General features: G+C 42.0%; 1 protein-coding gene and 1 non-coding gene across 4 annotated transcripts in view; both read right to left on the bottom strand.

Moving 5' to 3' along the window:
- Window positions 1-17340, bottom strand: part of LOC139407624 (vac14 homolog (S. cerevisiae)) — a 31215-nt gene extending 13875 nt beyond the window's left edge. The window contains exons 1-11 of one of the 3 annotated variants that reach the window (XM_071151465.1): window positions 17228-17340; window positions 17009-17138; window positions 14931-15081; window positions 14512-14679; window positions 14378-14440; window positions 14073-14180; window positions 13696-13805; window positions 13464-13585; window positions 10973-11110; window positions 10601-10744; window positions 4429-4492 (exon numbers count right to left, since the gene is read on the bottom strand). In XM_071151465.1, the coding sequence (XP_071007566.1) occupies window positions 4429-4492; window positions 10601-10744; window positions 10973-11110; window positions 13464-13585; window positions 13696-13805; window positions 14073-14180; window positions 14378-14440; window positions 14512-14679; window positions 14931-15081; window positions 17009-17082 (1142 nt within the window). In that variant the 5' untranslated portion in view covers window positions 17083-17138; window positions 17228-17340. Of the gene's footprint in view, window positions 1-4428; window positions 4493-10600; window positions 10745-10972; window positions 11111-13463; window positions 13586-13695; window positions 13806-14072; window positions 14181-14377; window positions 14441-14511; window positions 14680-14930; window positions 15082-15788; window positions 16373-17008; window positions 17139-17227 lie in introns of those variants that run through there. The other 2 variants (XM_071151474.1, XM_071151458.1) reach the window with 2 other exon arrangements.
- On the bottom strand, window positions 4819-4889 carry trnag-gcc (transfer RNA glycine (anticodon GCC)). The gene has a single exon. It is a non-coding gene; the product is annotated as a tRNA-Gly (tRNA).
- Window positions 17341-19391: the final 2051 nt, after the last annotated feature.

The following is a 19391-nucleotide window of genomic DNA, read 5'->3' as shown; positions in this document are numbered from 1 at the left end:
AGGGCAGTCTATAAATTGATGAAACTGATCAAATGTGTAATTACCAGAGGTGGGACTAAGTCACTATTATTCCAGTCACAAGCAAGTCTCAAGGTCCGAGTCGAGTTCCAAGTAGAACAAGCAGAGTCTCGAGTCAAGTGCAAGTCGTGCATTCTAACAGCAAGTCAAGTAAACATTTTTTTATCTATACATGCTATGACTAGTTCAACTACCAATCTTTATGAGGCTACCAGACAGAACTTTATTACTTTGTCTATAACACATAGATTGTAATAATTACATTTTAACAAATTCAAAATGTCAGCTTCATAAGTGAATTCTCAATTTCGACATACCAAAAAGACCAGTAGCTAAGCCTCTGCTAGTAATTGTTGCCTGATACCCCATTGCTGGTATGTTTGCAAAGTAAAGAGTTCATTTTTTCATTACCAAAATGTTTTGTAGCTGGATATTTACAGGAAATCAACTCTCCCTACAATTTGACGTTGGCTCTGCACCCGATCCTATTGCTGTACAGCAAATCAGCACTCTGCTCGCTAGCTCAGTGGTTCTAACTTTGACCCGCGACCCCCCAAAAAAAGCAGTGGTTCAAAGCTTGCGACCCCCCCCCATATGCGCACACAATCACTTCTCAATATGTAGCTGATCATTTTTGGATTCTGAAGCACAGGCATGCTTGAGACAAATTAGTACCATACCGTAGGCCTATATCAGAAACCCGATCAAATAAGATGTTATGTCACATGCTTCTGCCTAGAATTCAAGCATCCCGGGGTCGCCTCTTCAATGTTGACGTTGAGACTAGTGTTTTGCGGGTACTATTTAATGAAGCTGCCAGTTGAGGACTTGTGAGGAGTCCTTCTCAAACTAGACACTAATGTACTTGTCCTCTTGCTCAGTTGTGCACCGGGGCCTCCCACTCCTCGTTCTATTCTGGTTAGAGCCAGTTTGCACTGTTCTGTGGAGTAGTACACAGCAATGTACGAGATCTTCAGTTTCTTGACAATTTCTCGCATGGGATAGCCTTCATTTCTCAGAACATGAATAGACTGACGAGTTTCAGAAGAAAGTGCTTTGTTTCTGTACATTTTGAGCCTGTAATCAAACCCACACATGCTGATGTTACAGATACTCAACTAGTCGAAAATAAGTTTTATTGCTTCTTAAATCAGCACAACAGTTTTCAGCTGTGCTAACATAATTGCAAAAGGGTTTTCTAATGACCAATTAGCCTTTTAAAATGATAAACCTGCCTCTGTACGGCTATGTAGATATTCCATTTTTTTTTTAAATCAGCTGTTTCCAGCTACAATAGTAATTTACAACATTAAATGTCTACACTATATTTCTGATCAATTTGATATTAAGTGCTTTTCTTTGAAAAACAAAAGGCATTTCTAAGTGACCCCAAACTTTTGAACGGTAATGTGTGTGTGTGTGTGTGTGTATATAAACTCAGCAAAAAAAAGAAAACGTCCTCTCACGGTCAACTGCGTTTATTTTCAGCAAACTTAACATGTGTAAATATATGTATGAACATAAAATTCAACAACTGAGACAAACTGAACTATCTGGTGGCCACCAGCTGCATTAAGCACTGCATCTCCTCCTTATGGACTGCACCAGATTTGCCAGTTCTTGCTGTGAGATGGTGGAAGAATGGGGTAACAAGGCACCTGCAAGTTCCCAGACATTTCTGGGGGGAATGGCCCTAGTCCTCACCCTCCGATCCAACAGGTCCCAGACGTGCTCAATGGGATTGAGAGCCGGGCTCTTCGCTGGCCATGGCAGAACAATGACATTCCTCTCTTGCAGGAAATCACGCACAGAACGAGCAGTATGGCTGGTGGCATTGTCATGCTGGAGGGTCATATCAGGATGAGCCTGCAGGAAGGGTACCACATGAGGGAGGAGGATGTCTTCCCTGTAACGCACAGCGTTGCAATTGCCTGCAATGACAAACTCAGTCCGATGATGCTGTGACACACCACCCTAGACCATGACGGACCCTCCACCTCCAAATCGATCCCGCTCCAGAGTACAGGCCTTGGTGTAACGCTCATTCCTTCGACGATAAACGCAAATCCGAAGATCACCCCTGGTGAGACAAAACCGCAACTCGTCAGTGAAGAGCACTTTTTCCCAGTCCTGTCTGGTCCAGCGATGGTGGGTTTGTGCCCATAGGCGACGTTGGTGCCGGTGATGTCTGAGGACCTGCCTTACAACAGGCCTACAAGCCCTCAGTTCAGCCTCTCTCAGCCTATTGCAGACAGCCTGAGCACTGATGGAGGGATTGTGTATTCCTGGTGTGACTCGGGCAGTTGTTGTTGCCATCCTGTACCTGTCCTGCAGGTGTAATGTTTGGATGTACCAATCCCGTGCAGGTGTTGTTACACGTGGTCTGCCACTGAGGACGATCAGCTGTCCGTCCTGTAGCGCTGTCTTAGGCGTCTCACAGTACAGACATTGCAATTTATTGCCCTGGCCACATCTGCAGTCCTCATGTCTCCCTGCAGCATGCCTAAGGCACGTTCACGCAGATGAGCAGGGCATCTTTCTTTTGGTGTTTTGTCAGTTGAAAGGCCTCTTTAGTGTCCTAAGTTTTCATAACTGTGACCTTAATTGCCTACCGTCTGTAAGCTGTTAGTGTCTTCACGACTGTTCCACAGGTGCATGTTCATTAATTGTTTATGGTTCATTGAACAAGCATGGGAAACAGTGTTTAAACCCTTTACAATGAAGATCTGTGAAGTTATTTAGATTTTTACAAATGATCTTTGAAAGACAGGGTCCTGTAAAAGGGACGTTTACACACACACACACACACACACACACACACACACGCAGGGGTACAAGGTATTTGAGGTAGATATGTACATAAAGGCTGGGTAAAGTGACTAGGCATTAGAACTTGGAGGGAAGTATCAAGTTGAAATCTGAGCTATAGTCTATGAACATTAGGACCGGGACCAGTATCGTGATACTCATTAGTACCATGGCAAGGAAACAGAACACGAAGCGGATTTACCTTTAGGGAAAAAGTCTGAATGTTGGACCAACCTTATGTTGCCATCCAGAGTCATTTATTTTCCATGCTATAGCACACAATATTTTACAGTAGGTTTTTAAAGGAGCCAAGAGTGTGGTTGCTTTGTGTTGACATTGAGGAAAAATTGAGATTGAATCATCTGTGGATCTGTTGAGGCAGTATGCAAATTAGAGCAGGTCCAGGGTGTCTGGGATGATGGTGTGTGTGTGTGTGTGTGTGATGACCAGCCTTTCAAAGCACTTTATAATTACAGATGTAAGTGCTACAGTCATTTGCTCCCGAGTGCCACAGCTGTCTAAGGCAATGCATCTCAGTGCAAGAGGCGTCACTACAGTCCCTGGTTCGAATCCAGGCTATTTCACATCCGGCCATGATTGGTAGTTCCATAGGGTGGAGCACAATTGGCCCAGCGTCATCCGGATTTGGCCGGGGTAGGCCTTCATTGTAATTAAGAATTTGTTCTTAACTGACTTGAATAGTTAAATAAATAAGATTGAAAATGTCCGTGAAGACACTTGCCAGCTGGTCTACGCATGCTCTGAGAACGAGCCCTGGTATTCTGTCTGGCCCGGCGGACTTGCAAGTGTTAACCTGTTTAAAAGCTTTACTCACATCGGGAACGGAGAGAGATCACAGTCATCAGAACAGGGACTTTCATGCAGGACTGTTTTCCTTGGAGCGAGTATAAAAAGGCAGTTCGCTCATTTGGGAGTTCTGAGTCACTGGGCATCTCACGGCTGGGTATCCCTTTGTAATCCATTATATTCTGCAAGCCCTGACACATCAGAGGAGCGTAGGAGCCCGGTGTAATAGAATTCCACCTTGGCAGGTAGCCTAGCAGTTAAGAGAGTAACTGGAAGGTCGTTGGTTTGAATCTCCGAGCAGCCTACGTGAACAATCTGTCGATGTGCCATTGAGCAAGACACTTAACCTTAATTGCTCCTGTAAGTCACTCTGGATAAGAGTGTGTGTTAAATTACTAAAATGTCATTTTGCATATTTGATGTCTCTGAATAAATAAATAGGCAAATATATCAAATATAAAATGGTAGGCTATATGTAGACTATTAAAAAACATTTTTTCCCCCATTCAGTTTAAACCTCACTTTGAAAACTAGCCCATCAGTTGCACAATTTTATTTTTTTTGCAAGTCGATGCTGCGGCTGTCTCTGGCTGAGTGAAAGCCACAAAATGAGTGACAAAACCTGGCCAGATAATTTTAAGTTGAGTCTTGAAGCTCCAAGTCAAGCCATTTTATTTATCAAGCCGAGCCTGAAGTCAAATTTGTGACCTTGAGTCGGACTAGAGTCCAAGTCATGTGACGAGTCCACACCTCTGCTAATTACTAACTGCACAATTCAAATCACTTAGCACATACCTTGTGGGAGTGAAGAAGCAGATGTTGCTGAAACCCACAGACTCCTGTGACGCGTTGAGCATATCTGAAATCAGAGGTCGTTTAGAGTCAGAGCCACCAAAAAACCCTTTCAAGCTAAATAGTAGCCAATGTTAATACTGGGTGCACCACTACATGTAAATTATACATTGATTGTTGCCAGTGATCGCATTGAATGATCGAGAGCAATGTATTTACTGTAGCCTACAAATATTGTGCACTGGAAATCCATCAGAGGACAAGCTAAAAATAGACAATTCTGTGGGGAAATGCATTGTAACTTTAATTGAATATGTTCATGGTACAATTCATAGCAATGACAAATGTGTAACCCATTTATACAAATCCACTACCAGCGCAAAAGGAAATGCATGCATTGGCCGGGAATCGAACCCGGGCCTCCCGCGTGGCAGGCGAGAATTCTACCACTGAACCACCAATGCTTTACATGCTAGAACTTCCCTGCTTATGGCTTAAAAAGGAACTGCATTCCACAGAATAATCCAGCCGGAGAGTGGCCACCAACCAGAGTGAAGGGGAGGAGCACAGCAAACAAGTGATTGAGCGTGTCTCAAAGCAGGACGGAGGACTTTCTCAGCACAGAGACTCAGACTGAATGAGCATGTATAACAAAGGTACATTGAGAACAGACCCCTGGAGTCTCACTGACTTTATGAGTACCTTAAATACTCCTGCTGTTGAGCTGCTGTTGGTCAGGGAGAGGGGTTAGTTACCAGTAGCCTAATGTGATAACTGGCTGATGGCTGCTCATAGCACATTCTTCATGTGCCACTTACCCTCACTCACCATAGCTGGCAGGCGAGGGGGCAGATCAACATGTGCAGGCGGGGGAAGGTACGGCTCAGAGCGCATTAGGAGAAGAATGACTCATCACCCGCCTCTCCGGCCAACCCCTTAGTGACGTGGCTCTCGGCCTCATTCAAAAGAGCAGGATACACCCTATCCCCATCTAAGCATGGGTGGTTCAGTGGTACAACTCTTGCCTGCTGTACAGGAGCCAGGTGGCCCGGGTTCGTTTCCCAGCCAATGCATAATACCTTTTTTAGAGCTTCCGCCTTCCGATAATACTGTATAAACCAAACATTGAAAAGGCATTCAAGGAACAATTGTGAAATATTACATATTTCTAAAGCTATATTCACTCCAAATGCTGTCAGTGATTTATGTCAAATACAATTCTTATCGGGCTAAAAAGAGGCACAATTTTGATAGCATAGCTCTGTAGTACAGCTACAAGCAAGGATCAATTTGATAAGGTCACAGATGTGGATATTATTGGGTGTATGTCAATATGATTAGCTCCAATCTCTACAGAAAACACTTTGAACCATAAACAAATTGGGCAAATAAATACAGAAAGACCAATATTGGTATGTATGTAAAGACACCAAATAGCCAATGTACCCAGATAAATAGGGCAGGATATGTGACAGTATGCATGAGAGTCAGGCATACATAGAAATGCACACAGGATAGTACTGGACAATAGCTTGCTAGCAAATGATGATACATCAGTCATGGGTCCACAACATCATGCAAATGGTACTGAACTCAGTACCAAAATCATGTTTTGACATTGCAGTGGCTATTGCTGTTTTGGTTGTTTTTTTACTTAGCGACATTGCGGATATCATCGTTTTGGCTTTTAACTCTGATCTAACTAGCTGCATCTAACCCGGTGTCGGCATGTTGACTGACGTCCTAAATTCCCACGAGATACCGCGACAGTTTTCACACTCACGGATACAGAGCCTCAGAACTAAAATATCCGGGCACGGATTAGGAGCCACTCCCGTTTTAAAACTAGATATTTTTTTCACTGGCCTACACACAATAACCAATGTCAAAGTGGTATTATATACATATATATTTTTTTTTTTAAATAGGTCAATAAGTATTCAACCCCTTTGTTATGGCAAGGCACATGACTACCTCATCTCTGTACCACACACATACAATTAACTTGAAGGTCCTTTTTATTTTTATTTCACCTTGTAAGCTAGTTGAGAACAAGTTCTCATTTACAACTGCGACCTGGCTAAGGTAAAGCAAAGCAGTGCGACAAAAACAGAGTTATTAATGGAATTAGCAAGCGTACAGTCTAACACAATATAAAAAAATAGTCTATTTACAGTGTGTGCAAATGACGTGATGAGGTAGACAATAAATAGGCCATTGTAGCGAAGTAATTACAATTTAGCAGATTAACACTGAAGTGATAAATGAGCAGATGATGTGCAAGTAGAGATACTGGTGTGCAAAAGAGGAAAAAGTAAATAAAAACAATATGGGAATGAGGTAGATTGGGTGGGCTATTTACAGATGGACAATGTACAGCTGCAGCGATCGGTTAGCTACTCAGATAACCGATGTTTAAAGTTAGTGATGGAAATATAAGTCTCCAGCTTCAGCGATTTTTGCAATTCGTTCAAGTCACTGGCAGCAGAGAACTGGAAGGAAAGGCGGCCAAAGGAGGTGTTGGCTTTGGGGATGACCAGTGAGATACACCTGCTGGAGCGCGTGCTGGGTGTTATCGTGACCAGTGAACTGAGATAAGGCGGAGCTTTACCTAGCATAGACTTACAGATGACCTGGAGCCAGTGGGTCTGGTGACGAATATGTAGCGAGGGCCAGCCGACTAGAGCATACAGGTCGCAGTGGTGGGTGGTATAAGTGGCTTTGGTAACATAACGGACGGCAATGTGATAGCAAATTGGATGCAGTCTGAGTAGAGTGTTGTAAGCTATTTTGTAGATGACATCGCGGAAGTCAAGGATCGGTAGGATAGTCAGTTTTACTAGGGTAAGTTTGGCGGCGTGAGTGAAGGAGGCTTTGTTGTGAAATAGAAAGCCGATTCTAGATTTGATTTTGGATTGGAGATGTTTAATTTGAGTCTGGAAGGAGAGTTCGCAGTCTAGCCAGACAACTAGGTATTTGTAGTAGCCCACATATTCTAGGTCAGAACCGTCCAGAGTAGTGATGCTAGTCAAGAGGGAGGGGTGCGGGCAGCAAACGGTTGAAAAGCATGCATTTGGTATTACTAGTGTTTAGGAGCAGCTGGAGGCCACGGAAGGAGTGTTGTATGGCATCGAAGCTTGTTTGGAGGTTAGTTAACACAGTGTCCAAAGAAGGGCCAGATATATACAGAATGGTGTCGTCTGCATAGAGGTGGATCAGGGAATCACCCGCAGCAAGAGCGACATCATTGATATATACAGAGAAAGGAGTCGGCCCAAGAATTGAGCCCTGTGGTACCCCCATAGAGACTGCCAGAGGTCCAGACAACAGGCCCTCCGATTTGACACACTGAACTCTATCTGAGAAGTAGCTGGTGAACCAGGCGAGGCAGTCATTTGAGAAACCAAGGCTATTGAGTCTGCCGATGAAGATGTGGTGATTGGCAGAGTCGAAAGCCTTGGCCAGGTCGATGAAGACGGCTGCACATTACGGTCTTTTCTGTTGGCCTTGGTTGGGGTAGCCAGGAGGAAAGCATGGCCAGCAGTAGAGAAATGCTTATTGACATTTTCGATCGGTGGTGACCATGTTACCTAACCTCAGTGCAGTGGGCCACTGGGAGGTGTTCTTGTTCTCCATGGACTTTACAGTGTCCCAAAACTTTTTTTGAGTTAGAGCTACAGGATGCAAATGTCTGCTTGAAAAAGCTAGCATTTGCTTTCCTGACTGACTGCGTGTATTGGTTCCTGACTTCCCTGAACAGTTGCATATTGCGGGGGCTATTCGATGCCATTGCAGTCTGACAGGATGTTTTTGTGCTGGTCAAGGGCAGTCAGGTCTGGAGTGAACCAAGGGCTATATCTGTTATTAGTTCTACATTTTTTGAAAAGGGCATGCTTATTTAAGATGGTGAGAAAATTACTTTTAAAGAACGACCAGGCATCCTGGACTGACGGGATGAGGTCAATATCCTTCCAGGATTACCGGGCCTGGTCGATTAGAAAGGCCTGCTCACAGAAGTGTTTTAGGGAGAGTTTGACAGTGGTGAGGGGTGGTCGTTTGACCGCGAACCCATAGCGGATGCAGGCAATGAGGCAGTGATCGCTGAGATCCTGTTTGAAGACAGCAGAGGTGTATTTAGAGGGCAAGTTGATCAGGATGATATCGGAGGGTGCCCATGGTTACGAATTTGGGGTTGTACCTGGTGGGTTCCTTGATGATTTGTGTGAGATTGAGGGCATCTAGCTTAGATTGTAGGACTGCCGGGGTGTTAAGCATATCCCAGTTTAGGTCACCTAACAGAACAAACTCTGAAGATAGATGAGGGGCAATCAATTCACATATCAGTCGAGCACTGAATTTCAAAACAGATTCAACCAAAGGCCAGGGAGGTTTTTTAATTACTTGCAAAGGGCACCTACTGGTAAATGGGAGAAAAAATAAATATATAATAACAACAGACATTGAATATCCCTTTGAGCATGGTGAAATTATTACACTTTGGATGGTGTATCAATTCACGCAGTCACTACAACGATGCAGGCATCCTTCCCAATTCAGGCGACAGAGAGGAAGGAAACCGCACAGGGATTTCACTGAGGCCAATGGTGACTATAAAACAGAATTTAATGGCTGTGATAGGAGAAAACTGAGGATGGCTCAACAATGTAGTTACTCCACAATACCAACCTAAAATGAAAGAGGGAAAAGGAAGTCTGTACAGAATAATATTCCAAAACATGCATCCTGTTTGCAATAAGGCAACAAAGCCAAACTGCAAAGAAAGTGGCAAAGAAATTAACATTATATTTTGAATACAAAGTGTTATGTTTGGGACAAATCCAACAAAACACATCACCAAGTACCGCTCTTCATATTTTCAAGCGTGTGGTGGCTGCATCATGTTTTGTGTATGCTTGTCATTGGTAAGAACTAGGGAACTTTTTTTAGGGTAAAAAAAAATAATCAAAATGAAGCAATAAGCACAGGCAAAATCCTGGAAAACCTTGTTCATTCTACTTAACAGATACTGGGAGACAAATGTACCTTTCAGCAGGACAATAACCTAAAACACAAGGCCAAATATACACTGGAGATGCTTACCAAGACGACACTGAATGCTCATGAAAGGCCTAGTTAAAGTTATTACTTAAATTGGCTTGAAAATCTATGGCAAGACTTGAAAATGGCTGTCTAGCAATGATCAACAATCCACTTGACAGAGCTTGAAGAATCTCAAAAAAAGAATTAATGTGCAAATATTGTACAATCCAGGTGTGCAAAGCTCTTAAGAGAAAAAAAAATCAACTGTAATCGCTGCCAAAGTTAATTCTAACATGTATGGACTCAGGGGTGTGAATACTTAAGTAAATGAGATCTGTAGTTAAATTTGCAAAACTTCTAAAAACATGGCATTAACATTATCATTATGGCGTATTGTGTGGAGATGGGTGAGGGGGAAAAAAATGTCATCCATTTTGAAACCAGGCTGTAACAAATTATGGAATAAGGGGTATGAAAACTTTCTGAAAGAGCTAAATGTCCCTCAGTCTTCTGAGGTCAGAGCAGAGGACGACAATACTACGGGGTCCGGGGAGCAGTTGTAGTAGAGGATTTGGTGCATTGCTCAGAGGAAAAACGGCAGGCGAAAGCATTTAAGATTTTACAACAGGACCGTCACAACCCTAGTCAGTTCTCCTCTGTGTCTTTCTCACTTACAACCCCCGAGCGCCACCCCCTGCTATTAAAACAGCAGGGGGCGGCTCAACCACGCAGGAAGAAAAAGAACAGCACCAATCAACACGTAGGCTCAATTTCTGTGTGAATACTGCATTTTTTTTTTTAACTACTGTTGCACGGTATTTGAAACTTCAGTACTTTTTCAATACTAGAACAATGACTACAAAATTGACAATGAGCATGGTGATCAGAAGAGGAAAACGGTCAACATTTTGACACTGGCCCAGACCTAAGGTTAAAAAATAATAAGAAGAAGAAATAATTATTTATATATATATATATATATATTTTTTTTTTTTCCGCCTTTTTCAAATTGAATCACAGCAAAGTGCTGTAAACAATAACAGGACTCCTCCCTGTTCACCTTGGAATTAACAACCATCCTTGTCATGTAGGCCAATTTGGACAACTTAAAACGAAGCATCAAGTGGTAACTTACCGTTAGTGTCCCCCTCTGTCTTTGGCGGGCTGTCTTCTCTGGGTTGGCTGTTACCGCTTCCAGTTTCTTCTTCATCCTCATCATCTTCAGGGGTCACCAGCTTCATCAGGCTGTGGTTACAGGCACTGGCAGCTTCTTTGGTGCCTGGACAGGATCGGTGAAGGACGCAAACCTCCCGAAACAGAGCTATGGCGCCATCTGGTGACCAGATTTTATAAGCACTTGCTCGTGCTACTCCATCATACAGTACAATACACAACCACGTTGATCTGTGATAAAGGCCTAATAGTTACCATTCTTTGCTAACGCATCAAGTTATACATTCCATCTGACACCATGATGTTTCTATACTAAGCTTATGATGAAGGATACTCTTTTTGCGGTCGTCGTAGGACAGGCAGGGCAGGACAGCAGTCAGAATGCCAGAGGAGTAGGGCAGGACCACCCTCCCTGCCAGCTGGATAAACTCCCTCATCCACGTCATGGCTGTCAACTGGATTAGGTCATTGGCTAGAAGGACAGAAAGAGAGTCATTCTGGGGTCGGGTGGGGACTTTGATAAGATAGAGAGAACTTGGAAATGGTTCTGTGATAACTTGTTAAACTTTCAGGTGAATTTCAAATCATTCCTGAGCTTTCAACCTTCATTCTGTTAGGGATAACTGTGACTAAGTCATAATTTTGTATAATGGATAAGAAAAACATAAATTAAACAGTCCATTTAAAAAGATAGTCAAAGCAATGCAAGCGCTCCCTGCCATTAATATCAGATGTCATTGCAGCATTAGAGCAGATCAGTTCTCATTTCCACATTGGCTAATGAGTCACACTAACCCTGTGATGGTTATTTTGTGATGAAAGCTCAATGCTGGGTTCCTCTTACACACACTAAGCCCAACTACCATCTATGGTGCTGTTTATCGGTTTTCCATTAAAACACTAAGAAACAATTATAAAATTCCCTGTCAATTTACAATGCAGAATAATGGTCCAATTACATAAGCATTACCGCTTGGGGAGGGCAATTAAGTTATCTACAGCAACCCTTTACAGACATAGAACACAGCTACAGTAACATGTCAATAGAGACAATTGATAACTTTTCAGACAAAAAAAGTACCACATCAGGTCTGTACCTTTTCAGACAGTATAATTCTGTTCCGGCATAAAATGTTCTGTATTTTTTTCCCCTAACAATAAACATTGCTAATTGATGTGCTGCTTTGTTGTTTTATGGTATGGTAGCTAGATGTGTTTTATTTCTACTAAATGTCTTAGTAAGTCACGATATTTAAACTTTAAAGTACTTTTTTTAGTAGAGTGGTCAATGCTCAGGCAAGCAGGCTGCACGCAATAGCTCCCGATTGTTTGATTGACAGTTCTGGTTGCCTAATGATCGATTTTAGTCCCGTTTTGAAAACAGCATTCCTTTACAGACAAGTAAAATGTCAGTTCATATCACCAGATAAGATTGTGTTTCTGCATTTTTTTTTTAAACAACCTAGTATAGCCTACACTAACAGAAAAACACGCGGTTGCACTTTCAAGGGGCCACATTACATTATGTCTGAAAAGCATTATCGATACAGGCTACCAGTAATTTAATATTTGGCAAATTTTTATTTTATTTTTTATTTTACCTTTATTTAACCAGGCAAGTCAGTTAAGAACAAATTCTTATTTTCAATGACGGCCTGGGAACAGTGGGTTAACTGCCTGTTCAGGGGCAGAACGACAGATTTGTACCTTGGCTACCAGTAATTTAATATTTGGCAAATTTTTATTTTATTTTTTATTTTACCTTTATTTAACCAGGCAAGTCAGTTAAGAACAAATTCTTATTTTCAATGACGGCCTGGGAACAGTGGGTTAACTGCCTGTTCAGGGGCAGAACGACAGATTTGTACCTTGTCAGCTCGGGGGTTTGAACCTTCCGGTTACTAGTCCAACGCTCTAACCACTAGGCTACCCTGCCGCCCCCTGCCGCAAAAACAAAGAGTAGGCTACGCCATGCTCGCAAAGACTGTCCCGAAGACATCCGTGCCATGAATAGGCTAGGATATTCTACACGCAACAGACAGAAGACACACTTGAGTCATTAGCGAAGACAGAGCAGGCAGGCCAGTTAGGGAGAGGGGCAGAAGCATGCTCATATGTTTTGGTAATCTGAATCTCACCATGTCTCGTCTTGCATGCCTTGCAAAACTCTTTGTCTGGTTTTATTTGAATTACACAAATTCCCAAGGCCTTTATAGCCTATAACACAGAAAATATTATTTTGTGATAACTGAACTGTGATTTTAAGAAGTGTGTGTGTGTGGGGTGGGGGGGGATCCCAACTTCATCTTAACGTTTAAAAGTTCACACCCCTAGTTAGGCTACTGATGTTGTCATCACTTGACCGCCTGTCTTGCTGACAGTGTGCCTTTGTGGATGGGCTATTTTATTGTTATAAAAAGAAGCTGTTACCGTGTTCCAACACATATGCTTTCTGTTTCATGGTTGTAACAAAGGCACTCCACAAATAAAAGTGATTAAACACTTGAATTTGTGGTTGACATACAGCCTACAGCAACACATTTAAATGCTATTGTGTTATCTGAAATACAAATCGTATTTTAATAATACTTAAGACCTTCGTAAAAACACCCAAATAATTTTTTGGTGATAGCATATATGAAATCTATTTATTATACTGTCAGAATGACTGCTCATTAACTTGAAGGGGAGTCCCTCCAGGCCTAGCAGTTGTAGTGTTAAACCCTAACAGTTGCTTACACATCAATCTAATGACCTATTCCTGAAATTCCACTTTACCAGTTTAACTAAAAGATTTAATGGATGGATCCCAATGTGAAACTTACTGAGTTTGGACTCATCAGAAACCTGGCAATGGATGACCAGGATGTTGGCCATCTCTGCAAACTTGACACTAGAGGGAGTCTTCTTGATCTCCTTCAGGAACTCGCCCAAGACAACTTCACACCTGAAAGACAAGAAACAGTCACAGTTTCCTTCCTAGAGTACAGCAGACTGAGGAGGGGAGAACAGCGGGTTTGGACGTGCGAAGAGAAAAGAGGAATAAAGGGTTCTTACGTCCTCCGAATCTCTTTGCTGCTGTCCCCTAAGATCTGGAAGAGTCCATCAAGGATTTCTGGTAGGTAGTCCAGGAGGTTGATGTCCGGAACAGATTCCAGAACTAATATCTGTAGCAAGGGAGAACCAGAATAACAACCTCAGCTGCTATTAATACAACTACCAGTGTATAAAATTTTTCATAACACACTTTTAGGTGGGCTATAGGATAGCCAAAAAAACTCATTTTTAACAACCTTTAAATGGTTATTAAATAATGGATATTAATTCATAAAGAGTGATGAATAATGATATTGCTGTAAAAGTATAGAAACAGGTCTTATTCTGCTCATCAATGACATAAGTTTTAATGTGACATGGCAATCGGTTGTACTCACCCAGGATATGATGAATTGACGGGCATACTGGTTATTGGAGTAGATTCTCTCACGCAGCAGGGGGACAAACGCCACCAGGTCAAACTTGTTACTCTCCGTCACAATGTCCTGTGAAAGCAGAGAAGGGTCATTGTTTTGGGGGTTCATGACCGAACTCGTCTCTTACCTTAGCTGCTGTTCATGTATAACTGTTTGTCACTTCAGCTATTACCCAATCATTAACCACCTCATCTAGCCAAAGCCCCTTCTAAACTGACATTACACTTCCAGGAAATGTCTCAACATGGTTTTTACTGGAATCTCACCTTCAACAGTCTGTCAAGGAGTTCAGAGCCACTCTTCACATTGGGGTCAGGATCTGCAGCAAGCTGGAGGAGAGAGCACACAACATCAGAGGTAGCCTAAAAACATGTCTTCTGAGAATTAAGACTCTGGTTACCTTGCTGAGGCCGTCGAAGAGCACGTTGAAGTGGGGTAACACAGCTCCCCTGGCCACTTTTACTATGTTGTAGAGCGCCTCACAGGCATAGTACCGCAGTCTGCTGTCTGAATCATTAAAGCACGTGAGTACAGGCTCGATAAGCTCCTTCAGGTACAGCCCGGAGTCCTGCAAGACACACCAAACATTAGGGATGCAATCTCAACTTTGTTTTTTTTTATTACTTAAATGCAGTCTTCTCAAACATGTATATTAAGTAGATGCATTTATATGATTTACATGTTGACACGCTTACAAACGTGTAACTTTCTGGAATGGGGTTAACAAAGGCATAAAAAAAACAAGAATGAAACAGCAAAACAACGCTGCGTAATGTACAATGTATTACAGATCTGTGTATGGGTGCCCAGAGGCTTTACCTTTCCCAGGGCAATGGAGCATGCTGCCAGGCCGATGAGGCCTCCTTTGCGGCTGTGAGGGTGCTGGGAAAGGGCGAACTCTGAGGCCAGTATCTGGATAACATGTCTAATCTGGGTAGAGTTGTTCTGAGCCACAAACTCCCTCACCAGTCTGTGGATTAAGGCAACAGAGAAAGATTATGTTCATGAACATAAAATAAACAAATGTCTAGCAAGATAAGACACACGAAAATCAGAGTAGTGTTCAATCTTGGGGATACACATGGTGTGCAATGCAGGCTTTGGACCAACACATTAGCCTTCACTGATCAACTTGGCTTAATCATAAAAAGGCATTGATGAGTTTAATCAAGAGTGTTATTCCTTGGCTAGAACAAAGCCTGCCCACAGTCTGTCTCCAGCCATCAACTTATCATACAATGCAGCAACATAACCCAATCAGGGGCCTGTGGCAGGACCACCTAATGCTCTATAATCCTTTCCCATTTTAACTTTAGTGTCACATGATGCATCTTACATGTTCTTGTATTTCTATTCTTGGGACAAGTCAGTATCATGTGCCTGAAAGAAAGCAGGCGTCCTAATTTAATTTCACTTAAAGGCCTCAACTTTCAAAATACAGAACATTTCAAATGATAATTTGAAGGCAGTGGGTCACATTTCACATGGTTTCTCAGGAGATTGCTTACCATGTGCAAACCCAGCTTACTTGAAATTATATGGAGTGTGTGAAGTGATGGTCACATTACCGTACAAACCATTCCCATTAGCTGACTCTTACAAACGATTTTGGAAGGCTATATATTAACCCCTACAAACAAAATACTTTCACCAGAATGATGTGCAAGAACGACTCACTTTTCAATCTCTAGAGCAGCAACCTTCCTCTTCTCGTACAGTTTGTCGTTGAGTGCTCTGACAATATTTGGGGTCAAAGGCGAGAAGTCTTTCTCGGTGTTCATTTTCAGAGGCTTTAGCTGGGAACTTGACAGTTCGGTTAATGATAAGGGGAACGTTGTTTCATAAACTCGCCCTAAACTATTCCAATAACGACGCAAATCACTTACAGAAAACAACCCCCGATACCAAACCTGGGAATAGCAGGCTTCGAAGCCTGGGATAACCTGTCACGACGGAGCGTGGCAAGATGATCGTCACAAAGATACCTATTGATAATATGCAGCGATCGTTCCTAATAGACTTGCTCATGTAGCCATATTTCCTGGCTCACATGACTTCCTTGAAGGGCGGTTAGTCAAGCACCGATCTGAAGATCTGTTTTGAACGTCACGTGCAAATGAACGCGAGAGGTGGGGAGCTTTAACATCAAAGCTGGGTTCAGCACGAAAAAAAGTAGTGGAACGTTCAATTAAACGGAAACGTGCTAAAGATCAGCTGAAAAACGGGGAGGGGTTGGGTTTGATTTAAAAGTGCACCGCTGTCATTTAAAAACGTCACTAATTGCTGCAAGTTACACCCAAACAGAAGCGTTTTGGGGGAAATGTGTCGTTCAGTACAAACCGTTCGGGAACGTAGCAAACGTTCAACCGCAATGAATGCATCGCCAGAATGACGTCTACATAACGCACATGTAAAAATGTAATTACCATTTGGAATGGGGCATCACTTGTGGGAAATAAAGTATAAGTATCCATGTTATGTACAACGTTATGCACTGAATTTGTATTTGAATGTGAAATGAAAATAAAAATTATTTAAAAAAAAAATAAATAAAAAAATCACTGTTGCAGAAATGCGTAGGCTAGCTGCTTTTAGCAATGCTTGTATTTACACACCAACGTTGCCGGAAGTTCATTTTCAATTTTGTCGAATGTTTGGTCCGTATACAGTCGGATTTTTTTTTAATGAACGTTCATGCAATGTATAATTACACAGAATTTCCACACCTGGGTCTGGTGACCCATGCAATTTCTCAGCGATGTCAAATCAAATGTAATATCACATGCGCGGAATACAACAGGTATTACAAGCCCTTAACCAACAATGCAGGTAAGAAAGTATTTACTAAAATCAACTGAAAATAAAGAGCAAAAAAAAGTCAGTTCCTTTCTGCTTACCTCGTGTTAAAATATGTCCCCCACAAGTTGTTTTTTGTGCAGGTACGGACCACATGCAGGACTTCTTTTGACATGAGAAACTGAGAGAAAAGTAATTGACGTTCTCAATTTTCCCCCTGCATAAGGAAACCTACGGACAAAACGATACAACCCTAATGCTCGCTTTTTTTTTTTTAAACACACAAACTGCTCATGAGAAAATAGTAATAAAGCACTTACAGTTTGATGCCCAATTTACGATGGATAACAGCGTTTCAATACAAAATAATGAGTTCTGCAGGAGGTTGGCTAACACCTGAAATGTTCATCAAAATGGAGGAAAGCATATGTCTGGAAAGAGCCACTAGGGGGTGCTAGGAGGTAGGCCTATTCGCTCAGGTGACTTTTAAACAGCTGTTTTTTTTTCATACAGGCAATCAGCTATAGGTCTGGTAATCACCGGTCTTGTCCTTTCGATGAGTTGAGTGTGATTGTTGATGATGCTACGTTTGTTTTTGGTCTTCTTCGGACAGGAAATTGTTACTTTGACCTTTGTTAAATTTTAAATAATTGATACTTAATATTGTAGCAATTACGTTTACTTTTGATACCAAGTATATTTAAAACCAAATAATTGTATACTTTAACTCAATTGTATTTTACTGGGTGACTCATGTTAACTTGAATCATTTTCTACTAAGGGATCTTTACTTTTACTCAAGTGTGACAATTGCGTACTTTATCCACCAAAGTTGATATCCCCTGACAAACGCAGCTGAAAATGTGCTGTGGGCTACTATGGAGACCTGTGACAAATGTACGTTTTTTTGCTGTCAGTAGACCAATAGAACTAGAATAGTTCTGTGTTGGAATGAATGTTCTTAATTGTAGTAATCCCTTCTTTTAACTATGCAACCATATGTCATGTGTGGAAAAGCCATTACTATCATGTTGATTTGACTACAATTAAGCACCTGTGCAATTGAAAAAGTGAGTATTGCATTGCCCACAAGGATGCACTGTCTGGCCTCCTATACTAAGAGCATATATTAAAGTTTCCGTACATTACCTGTGGCGGTAAACCCCCAGGAGGCAATGTTCCCTCTAAACTAGCTCCCCCGGGACTGCCGTGCAGAAGAACTATCAATTCCAAGTAGAGAAGCACGAGATTGAACTTCACTCAATTTTCTAGAACACTAACTATCAACGTTTCCCTTTACTGGTTGAAATTGTCGATCGAGTCAACACATTGGCCGCTTTCAATGCAACATACAGAAACAAAACGAACTATGCAAGACTTAGTATGCAAAACTAACTATGCAATAGGTTGTGTTGTAGGCATTACGCATCGTAGTATGATTCTAGTGCATTGACAGGCACGCACGACTCAGGCCCTGTACTCTGCACAGACCACTGCGCCATAACCAATCAGACCTGCAGTATGCCTATATGCAGATAGACCATTTCCATACATGGGTGAGAGACATTTATTTTGAACTGGATTGTTTACAGCATGAGCAGTTGTGAGTAGAGGTGCTTGTTTTGAGATCAAAGCCGTAGCGACATGTGCACATTTGTACATATCCTTTGCTAATTAGTTACTTATTAACCCAGTTATATATCATTTGTAGTCAGCAATGGGGGAGTCATTGCTTCTTGCAAGAGCACAAAACAGGTGCATTTCTAGACATCTTTGAAAAGACAGTATGTTTTGTTTGTTTTTTGTCTTAAAGGGGCAGCATTGTGTTATGAGACTTGTGTTATGAGGCTTGAATAAGCTACGTAGCCAATAGGCAGAGGGTAGCATAATTTGTCTGATTCTCTGTAATAATGGTATGGGAATAATTATGCATTTTATTTTGTAAAGTGGCTTCTTGAATCAAACATTTTCAGTCACCTCCTTGTCTGAAAGACAAGTGGGTAAATAGGTTCATGTCATGCCCTACATGTTTTTTTTCTTTCAAAAGTCTCATGAAATGTTAAGATGGTACCGACACAAGGCAGCTCTGCTTCTAGCTCCTAAGAAACTTTGCAGTATTTAGCTTTTTTTGTGTGTTATTTTTTACATTATTAGCCCAGAACGTTTTTGTGTTACATACAGCCGGAAATAACTTTTAGATATCAGAGCGGCGGTAACTCACCAGCATTACGACCAGGGATACGACTTTCCCGAATTGGATACTTTGTTCGTACCCCCAGGGCAATTGAACTGGCTGCTCCAAGACGCCGCCAGCGGAGAAAAGGTATTCTGAGTGGACTTCTAGTCTGAGGAGGTGGGCACACCATCAACCACTTCAGAGTATATTACTCGCTAATGTTCAGTCTCTGGACAATAAAGTAGATGAGCTCAGGGCGAGGATCTCCTTCCAGAAAGACATCGGTGACTGTAACATTCTGTTTCACG

This window comes from Oncorhynchus clarkii, chromosome 1 (genome assembly GCF_045791955.1).
Source record: "Oncorhynchus clarkii lewisi isolate Uvic-CL-2024 chromosome 1, UVic_Ocla_1.0, whole genome shotgun sequence".
Taxonomy (NCBI): domain Eukaryota; kingdom Metazoa; phylum Chordata; class Actinopteri; order Salmoniformes; family Salmonidae; genus Oncorhynchus; species Oncorhynchus clarkii.
Note: the sequence above shows the minus strand (reverse complement) of the source record. Positions and strands in the feature narration are given on the sequence as shown.